The 10,094-nt window shown below is 47.9% G+C and overlaps 1 protein-coding gene across 4 annotated transcripts; it reads right to left on the minus strand.

Annotated features, from left to right (window-relative positions):
- Positions 1 to 1,105: 1,105 nt before the first annotated feature.
- LOC119450453 (uncharacterized) lies at positions 1,106 to 5,838 on the minus strand. Of its 4 annotated transcripts, none has more exons than XM_037713897.2 (4): positions 5,590 to 5,838; positions 4,263 to 4,306; positions 2,614 to 2,924; positions 1,106 to 1,717 (listed from the first exon to the last, which is right to left on the minus strand). In XM_037713897.2, the coding sequence occupies exons 2-4, from the start codon at positions 4,291 to 4,293 to the stop codon at positions 1,391 to 1,393; spliced, it is 669 nt and encodes a 222-aa protein (XP_037569825.1). In that variant the 5' UTR covers positions 4,294 to 4,306; positions 5,590 to 5,838; the 3' UTR covers positions 1,106 to 1,390. The 4 variants fall into 4 exon arrangements, with proteins under 4 accessions (XP_037569825.1, XP_037569821.2, XP_037569826.1 ...); XM_037713893.2 differs by having other exon boundaries at positions 5,703 to 5,836; XM_037713898.2 differs by having other exon boundaries at positions 1,107 to 1,717; positions 4,263 to 4,314; positions 5,703 to 5,835.
- Positions 5,839 to 10,094: the final 4,256 nt, after the last annotated feature.

Raw genomic sequence — 10,094 nt, forward strand, 5'->3', positions numbered from 1 at the left:
ACCCATCTCATTAACCGGCGAGGCCACGTGAGTGACAACGGAATCCTTTTTAACCGAAGCTTTATAGGCTCACAAGTGTCGGCGGCGGTGGTGGTGGTGGTGGTGGTGGCGGCGGCGGCGGTGTCACGCTGAAAAGTGGGCCGATCCTGGCGATAGTGCAGCAACGGTCCAAGCTCAATGGCGCATACCACGGACAAAAAAGAAAGAAAGAGAGAGAGAAAGAGATAGAGAGAGAGAGAAAGAGTCACCACGAAGGTCAGAGAAAGAAAGAAAGAGAAAGAGAGAGAGAATGGAAGAATGAGAGAAATAAAGAGAGAAAAAGAAAGAAAGAGAAAGAGAGGGAGAGAAAGGAAGAGAGAGAGAAAGAAAGATAGATAGAGAGAGCGAAAGAGAGAGAGAGAGAGAGCGAAAGAAAGAAAATCACCTCGAAAGTCAGATACACACATGGCAAGCTTCGCTTACCCTCATTTTCTCGACAGGGGAAGGGCTGGTGATTTTTTTTATTTGTTGTGAAAGCCAAAAAAAAAAAAAAAAAAATAAAGCACGAGTTAGACCCTTTGGGCGCAGTCTTTTTATATTCGCCGCCAGATACCCGAGGAGTCACGTGCACCAGCTAAAAAAAGAAGGTTTGAAAATATGCTGCACACTTCGCCCTGTCATTCTATAGACTTGCGCTAAAAAATCGGTTAATACGCACGAAGTGCGTTACCATATGATAGCTCTGGTAGCTTAGATATGTAGCCTGCCCTTTTCTTTCATTGTTTAGGACGGTAGTAATTTATGTCTGGCGAACTACTAAAAACGTTAGTAGCCCTTCCCCTCTCGAGGATATGGGAGTAAGCGAAGCTTGTCATGTGTTTGTTTGGTGTTCCTCCGAACGAATGGCACTGACGAGTACCACGTTGTGCTCGAACCACAACCGGTCACACGCGCTGCGGCTGGCTCCGAAGTTCTGGTTGAGAAACTCGCGTTGAAACCTGGCCGTCACACCGTGGAAGTTGGCGCTAGCGTTGCTGATGCATGCAATACCTTTGCCGGGTTCCTGGAGGGCTAGAAGACGCTGACATGTGGCCTCAGCATCGCGTTCCCGCGATGTGGCGAATACCTTCGACGTCTGAGGTTAAATGACCTAACCAAAGTGTTTGTCGTCTGTTAAGTGGTTAAAGTTTTGGGGAGAAGAGACCACCCAAAGTATGCAGACATGACACAAAGGTTGAGGTACATAAAACAATTTACATCTTATCACGCGCTGGTCATTGGGATCAACCAGCGTGAACCGATACGCTCACTTGCAGCAGCTTGATTGTTTACAATTGCTGGTAGGAGCCGATCGTTAACGTTGTTCTATCCGGGTCCCGCTGGACCCGGGTACTTCCATCATTTCCTCCTGTCACCTGCTGCTGCAGCAGGGAAATACCAGCTCCGACGCTACTTTTGTCAAAACATTGCTGACATCCACAGTAATGGCCTGGGCGACGATGTCCTTCGCCACCTTTTCGTAGCCCCAGATGAGCTTCTGCGTTTCGGGCGTCTTGGTGAGGCCGTCAAAGGTCGAACGCAGGTCACTGAAAGTGGCGCCGACGGTCAGGTTCGCCACCGGGTCGTACCACGGAGCAAAGTGCACGTCCAGGCGGGCTAGCACGTTTCGGAATGTCACGTTGGCTTTGATATCCAATACTTCGTGGCCATCGCGAGTCAGAAGGCTGTCCATGTAAACCTGCGAAAAGTCGCACGAATGCACCCCCGCATCATTGGTGGTGCTGACTTGTCTGAAATTTATTAACACACTGAGGAGAAATATAGAAGAAAGTAAGTTGATTGATCACGCTTCTCGTACACATAACAGGTCGTCGATGGATCATGTTCGCTTTTAACAGCGAAGCTGTTTAAGCCGGTGTTTCTAATGGGTAGAGATGTCCCCTGGCCTGGTGCTCGGCTGTCGTGGGGGCTCGCATCTCGAAAGAGGGCCCAATAGAGGCTTCAGGAGTTATCTCTGGGCGCCTCTTCTCCAACCACAGACGGCCTTTTTGACGAGCATACGACGACCCTGTGGAAGGCAAGTGTTACCGCCGTGTACCTACCGGTAAAATTAGGTACAAGCGCACTCGCGGCCTGGTGCTCGGCCATTATGGGACCTCAACGCTTGGAAAGGTGTGTTCGTCCTCAACCCGAAGGCGTCCCCACCTCAGGGGCTTGGGGCGCCACATGGGAAATGGCCGCCATGGAAGCGGCGCAACATCACTTTGTTTTCTGTGCTCACGAGGGTTTCGACGGAAATGTAGGGCGTGGGCTCCTTTTCCCAAGCGTATCACCCCTGAGGCAAGCCTAACGCCAGGCCGGGGTACGCTTGTGCCCATTTCAACCAGTGGGTGCCCGGCGGCGGTGGGAATCGAAACCACAACCTCCCACAGTCTTTGCACCCCCTCCCCCCTATTTTTTTTTTTTTTTTTTTTTTGCATTCAGCCCCCATCAAAATGCGGCCGCTGCGGCCGGGATTTGATCGTGCGACCTGAACATTTCTTCCGAACACACGACACTTTGCAATCTCGAGATAAGTGATCTACAGTCCTTCGACACCATCGTGATGTGGCCTCTTCTGCGTGTCGCACCCACCTTGATGGCGTCGAAAGTGACGTGGCAGGTGACGTTGGCTCTGTCGGGGAACTCGTCGGTGACACTGGAGCACTGGTCTCCCCGCTGCACTCGGGCGAGTCGGACCAGGCCGGTGACGTTGGACGCGTGAAAGCGCACTGGTCCGTACCGCTTATCATGGCTGTTGTGAAGAGCGAATGGCGGCACCTCTAGGGGGTCGATGTCCTCTCTGTGTGCCGGCAGTCTCGTCAGGATCATCCGGTCCACGTAGCTGTTGGCGTCCCAGAAAGGCAGCTGCTGGCCACTCGTTACACAGCAACCGGAAGTCAGCGCTGAACATTACACCAGCATTAGACAGAGATAGTATTCTGCTCTAGTGCCTCACAAAAATGAACTAATCTTTCTATTATGAGATGACCGAATTATTTGCTATATATGTATACGTTACAACGTCCTAAAGTGACAGTGCAACTATGACAGGCGACATAGTGGCGGACTTCAGATTAATTTCGACCAGTTGGGATAATTTTGCGTGCACTATAAGCAAGATGTACAGCAGCGTTCTTGCATTCCACCACCGTCGGAATGCAGTGTCCGAGATCAAAAATCAAACCAGTTACCTCGTAGTCAGAAGCAGGAATCTGTTGCCATGGAGTCGTCGCGTCGTTTCTACAAAGATATTGTGAGTCTTTGTTAAAAAGTATATAGGACATATTCAGTTAAGCCTATAGGTGGCCTATCCACAGAAAAACTGATTTATGGACGCAACCATTTCTGTCTGCTGTTGGTAGCGGTCTTTCTGAAAATAACAAGATTTTAGATCTATACGCCACAGTAGAACAGAGGCAATAAATTTGTTTGACACTTTTGCCAATAGAAGTTCCTTAGACGACATATAATCAAAGGTACAGGCCCACGAGAAGGCAATACAGTCGAAGTCTAGTCTGCAGGCAACCTACAGAGTGATCTAGTTCATTTTTATATTTCGCACTTGGAATAGCGGTCGACCTTCCACGTAGCGCACTGATTGCAAAAGTGCCACTACCTGTCCAAAATGTAGCCCTTCTTCTCCTTCTTTCTGGGTGACACAATCGCTATGGCGTGCTACACTATAGGTCGCGGGTTTGACTCCCGCCCGCAGTAGCCGCATATCGAGGGAACAGGAATGCAAATACAATCCTGTACCGTGTTTTTGCGGCATGTGAACGAACCACAGGGGGTCGAAATTATCGAAATTATTCTGTGGCTTCCGTTGCAACGTCTCTCCCAGTCCGCAAGTTCAATTAGGACTTCTTAATTGGCATCTATACCCCCTTTCCCCAGTGCAGGGTAGCAAACCGGACGTGCGTCTTGTTAACCTCCCTGCCTTTCCTCGCTTCTATTTCTCTCTCTCTCTCTCTCTTAATTGGCATGAAGAACATTTATTCATAGCACATGTAAGGCATTTCTTGGCTGCATATATAGTAGAATACTTTTTATTTTCTCCGACGACGACCATAAATGTGTCTGACGAAGAGGCTCGTATTAGCGGGCAAAGTGTACTAATGAAAAAAAAAATTGTTTTATTAGAGCTTATGGCGTTATTAGTTGATAATCGGTCTTTTTTTCATCTTGTATACCACGCACTGATCACTGGCAAACTAACAAGAAACCCAGAAAAACTCACTCACCTGCTAAAACGAGCCAAACGGTTGTCGCCATGGCAACGGGTTGTCTATTTAGCTGATTGAGATGGAAAATGGAGAAAAGAGCCGAGATTTAATAAAACAAAAGTTACTGAAGTGCTGGTCACAAGCTGCCAGTGCAATGTCTAGCTATGTTGCACATTTAAAGAATGCAGAACACAAGCAGCATGATGGCTAAACATTGATGAGTGATACACAGTACGGCCTTAGAAAAATAAGGAACCGAAGGCTTTCTTGAGATGTACATATTCCTTTTGAAGTTCACGAAAGCGCTGAATAGTAACATACATGGCTCGCGAGCGTAGCGAAGGGTGGTTGCTACTTTAGAGAAATACAATGTGCTCCGATCGGGCTTAAATAAAAATTTAACTTCTTTTACAGAGCGTAAATATGTGAACTGGTCGTTTGGTTTCACCACTGCACTGGCAATTGGCGTGCTTAACGCATTGATGTGTATGACTACTACACTTGTTGCCCAGGTTTACACTGCCCTGCTGCAGCTGCGCCTCTGCATGAGATTATAAACACTTCAGAAATGAGGTACTGAGGTAGAAAAAAGAAAGAAAGAGAGCGGAAAGTATGAAAAACCAAGCTTGCGAGTGCAACAGGAAAGTTGCTCAATCGACTACGAAGAAAGCTATGAAGTTTCAGTGGGCCAGAACCGCAATGGCTGTCAGCAAAAAAACTTCGACAAGGACGAAGACCATGGCGTGAAGACGACAACACCGATTACAGCGATGATGGCGCTGCTACTGACGGCGGAGAAAACGTCAGAAATCTACGAGCGGCAAGAATGAAAGACGACGAGAGGCAAGAAGACAGTGACTGGTGATAACAACACTAACGAAGCGGAAAACGACAAGAGCTATGACGTCAAGATTGAAAACCAAGGCACGGATATGATAGCAAGGGCTGCAGCGGTGAATAACGACCGCAGCATTGACGAAGGGTAAAAAAAAAAACAGAAAGAAAAAAGAAAAGAGAAGAAAATAAAGGGAGCACCGAGGGGACCACGGCGATTACAAGAACGAAGACAACGGCACGAAATCGACGATAATGAATACCGGGATAAGAATAGAAACATTGACGAAGAGAAAGAAAAAAAGGACAAAATGTCTGACCGATTAAACAAAGGCTGACTGATTAAACAAATATTATTTTTGAATAAGTTTTCTAATTCATTTATCAAAGCAACTAAACTCTCGACCAATGCCGTAGAGTGTGCAGAGGCCACATGCTTCTATAAAGGCATCATCGTAATCGTCTAGCTAGTGAAATGCGGCGCGCTTTGCGGCGGAAAATTTCCACGTACCTCGTACTGCAGACACGAAGGAGCTGACAATAGAGAAAGAGAAGGAAGATATAATGGCGGCGCTCAGTTAGCAACCCTGTGTTAGAGTTATAGAAGATAAACTTCCCGCAAACCTAGTTTTGCGTGCGGCCCGCCGATGCATCACGATCACTGCTTTGGTGGCGACGACTCTACGCAGCCTCCCACATGTCTTCTGTGGGAGAAGGTTCCCCGCAGAGACGTTCCGGTCAAGGTGACGGCGTCTGTTTGACCCACTCGATCATATTATCGTCGATACGATATGACCGGACGCGGGATGCGTGCAGGGCTTCTTGAGCGATAAATCGAAGAAAAGACGCGACAGACGTAGTCGGAGCCGTCTGTTGCCCGGCTTCGTGATAAGAAAGTAAACAAGTGCTGCTTATCGGCTCGTAGGAGCGTTTCCTAACTAGGTCGGCATCACCTTCGAAGCAGAGACCTTATCTTCCACTGCTAAGAAACATTTTTACAGAAGCCGGCTATAAATCAGACGCAGAAAATCTGGATTTTTATGCCTCGAACGCTTGAACCATCGCCAAGCCATATTCAGGTACTTTGGATGTGTGAATTATGTGAGACTCTATTTGCACTCATCTAGAGGCAAAAGACTATTTATAAGCGTAGAAAACTTTGCACGTACCCAACCCACTGCACTGCTGCTTTAGTATGAGACCATGCACTGAAAATATATTTGCGCAAATTTGGGTCGTTCTTGTTCAGAAAGAATTTACAAGAATCGCCAAACAAAGTATTAAGTTTCTTAGGAATGAAACGCAATCATTTTTTATTGATAAACACCTACATAGTATAGTGCAGTCACTGTCCTAAGCTCCTGACGTCAAAAGGAGCTGGCATGGCAAGGTGTTCGGTATTGCACCTTTCCTGGCTTAACAGCGTCACAAAAACACGGACGGTTGCGGTATTACAGGAGCGAATTTTTAAAGTTAAGTTTATCTTGATAACATTCATTTTATTGCGATAGCAATTATATGGACACTTCAAACGAATTTCTGCCGTCGGCGTCGCCGTCGTCGTCCCCATCATCATCGTCGCCGTCGCCGTGAGGTTCCGTATAAAGTCAAAGGCCGATAAAACCGTGCCGCGCGCCGTATTCGCGACTCCAGCAATTTATGCGACACCTAGCGGCGAGCGCAGGAAACCTCGCACGGAGGTCGTAGCGTCGGAGCACTCCGCCCGTAGTCTTCGTACTGCTATCGGGCGCGCTTCTAGAACGATGGAGCCACCATCTATGAAACTCCGCACGGCCGTGGAATTTTGCTGCGTTTTGCAGTTTTGCGGCGCCGAAGAGCCACATGGATTACGAATCTTCGCATAGCAAAGCTGCGACGACGGCAATAGTTGTGTTCTCAACATCTTGCTCGAAAAATATAACTTGATAAGGCGGAAGCTTGGACGAGCTGGTGATTCAATATCGACATGTGTGCACAGCGCACGAGACGAAGACTGATGGAAGAACACAACACAGTGCCTGTGTTGTGTTTTTCCATCAGTCCTCGTCTTTTGCGCTGTGCACACATGTCGATATTGCTCGAGAAAGTTTAATTTTTTATTTTTTCCCAGGTGAGGATCGGTTTGTTGTCTGTGTGAAGAGAACGCGACCGTGTTGCTTGTACTACGTTTGCAGTAAAGTGCAGCAGCGAACTTAGTTTGCGCTGAGGTTGTTACTGCCATCGGTGATAGCGTTCAGCGTATGGGTGCTGCAACATGCAGTTTCATGTGATAGCCGGCGTGGTAATACAGTTTATTATGCGAATGTCGCCGTGGTACTCAATCTCCCCTTGATTAAAGCTGTTATTTGGATACATGCGGCGCACAATGTGGAACTAACGTGTATCAACGAAAAACGGATTTTGAGGTGCGCCCGGGTAACGTCGTTAAATCATTCTATGTAAGCACAAGATGTACACACCAGCGTGCAAAATAACTATGGAGTGGCATAGCGGTACGCCTTCCTTGCGGCCTGCACACGCTACCCGTTAATTAGTACAAATTAGCACGCGCTCATTTGAAAATGAGTAATTATCAAACAATTGCATCTCATATCAGTGTCTGAAGAAAAGTGGCAGTTCAGAGGCGAACACGGTTTTGGCCACATAAAATGAAGGATACGTCAATTGCAGAATAACTTGGAAAATTAGTTAAGATTCATGCAGTAGGTGAGTTAACATTACTTACATAGAAACATATTTTTTCTGTCATTAGTTTACACAGCAGCCATAAGCGATATGTTCGAAGACGGCGGGGAGTAATCAGTCATGGTCAGGCCACGCACCATGTGCACAAGCCGTACCTGCACATGGTGTGCAAATGTGTTTTTATTGTAGTAAGCATATCCTTCGCTTTCTTATTTATTGTTTCTGTTCTCTACGAGAGAAACAACGGGCCAACTACTCCAATCACCACGGCTAAGCGACGCAGCAGTCACGTTGCGCATATCTTGAATGTAAAAAAGTTGTGGGAAATGTTCGCTACAGATTCGTAGTGCATGCTCGCGATAAAGTGCAAAGCTTGATTTTAGGTCCGCTTGCTCTCTGTACTGAAAAGAGCGTGCAGAGTTTGCGCCTTCGCCCAACGAAAATGTGTTCAGGCAACAATGAAAAAGCGCGCACCGGCTGCGCATTTACGCGCATGCGCAGTGGTACCAGCTTATCGAGAAAGTCGGTGCGCTGCTACGGGCCATGTTAAACGTGCCAAACTGAGCAGGTAGTAAATTTTCGGCAATCCTGGCGAGGCCAGCGTGACGTATCCGACTTCGCCGGCCGCTGTCTCACACGCTCCAAACGCCGGACTATCTATCAACGCCTTACAGTGAATCAAAGCAGCAGAAACGTGCTTGTATTTTTCCGATAATACAGGAGTGCAAGAGTACTTCGTTTTCACGACCAATGGGTTCAAGAATACATCGGTGATTTTCATCGAAATCTCGTGCGGGTCCGCTGTCACGCCAGAGGTTTGCACACGCAGTGCGACCGCTTCAGCCTTATTACCCACTGCTCCTCTCTCAGATCGGTCAAAATGATCTGCTCGGCGTCAGCTACCCTCTTTCCTTCCACAGAACAGCGCAAACCGGCATCACACTGCACGAAAATCATCAAACACAGTGGCTGCGGCGACGCGGGGACCTCCGTGTAGCCGCCATGTTGTACAGTGTAGCCAGACGCTGCCAGATTTCGCAGCGCCCCCTGCAGTTGATTTGAGTTGTGAATACGTACTGTATGTACGAGTGAAAACGCGCGAGGGACGCCCGCTTTCACGGAGAGCGAACGCACGGCGGAGAGCAAACGCGACCGTCGCGCGAAAGGCCTGGAGGGATGGGAGAGAGGGAGGGAAGGCGACGTTGCGCTGCAGCACCAACGGCGCAAGGGGAACTGGCGACTCAGTCTCGCACGCGAAAGGAGGAAAGCGATAAAGCAACGCGGGAGGGAGGGGGGGGAGCGGCTTCTACTCTGCCCGCAACTGCGTACTTGTACTTTGCGCGGCTGCGGGCGGTCGCCCGCACCATATCTTGAAAGCGATCTGCAGACGGCTCATAGCTTTGTATGCACTGTGTAACGACGCCGAAGCGTCGTCGTCGTCTTCCACAGCTGGCTGCGTTACCGCTCATCATTCCAGCGTAGAATTTCACTTTTGTCGTAGTAATGAGGAGGCCGCGGTTACGGGGTTATGAGCGATTGCTTAAGGCAGTATCGGTACACCAATGCATGCTCTGCACCTCCCCAGGTTTCACGTTAATGGAGCTGCATTTCGCTCAATGGGTCATTTGATTCTTACGCATAAAATTTAATTCACCGCTCAAACCGAGTCTACGACTTAACTCGTGCTAACTGTAATAACTAATAAAAACCAAAACAGTAAGAAAGGCATCCACAATGGCCCATTTTTTGCACTCTTAAATCATGTCAAACCGTCACTGCAGGTAAGCACCAATACCAGAATAATACGAATTCAACCTTCCCATTATTAACTTCAGCGTAAATGCAGCCTGTTGTCCGGGGTACAGCTTTTGCTGGTGACCGTTTTTCACCGGATAATCACTGCTATAAATTTATGACTCAGCGCAGGATGCCTCTTGTGGGCCCGAATTTGATTGAATGTTCTTGCCGATTCTATAGGCAACGAGTCTTGTCTAGTCAGACTGCGCCCAAGACGCGAATAGATTTCTTCATAAACGTACGCTGCTGCCAGCAATACAGTTCAATAAAGAGTTAGATTTTTAACAGACAATTATGGAAGCGTTTGGCTTTTCACCGTCTTTACAACATGATAGCATCTTCAACGTTTGCGCGCTATACGTGTCCTCTCAACGCACGAGGTTTATAAGGTATACTTGTAGAATCAGCAAAGTCAGGTGGTTTGGCCGCGTGAACTATCAGTACTGACTTAGCAATCCCCCAGTCACCGAATCTTATGCCGAAGGGTTATATGCTACACAGTATAGTTATGACACCGCTATAAGAATGTGCAAA

Source organism: Dermacentor silvarum, chromosome 4 (assembly GCF_013339745.2).
Source record: "Dermacentor silvarum isolate Dsil-2018 chromosome 4, BIME_Dsil_1.4, whole genome shotgun sequence".
Classification (NCBI taxonomy): Eukaryota; Metazoa; Arthropoda; class Arachnida; order Ixodida; family Ixodidae; genus Dermacentor; species Dermacentor silvarum.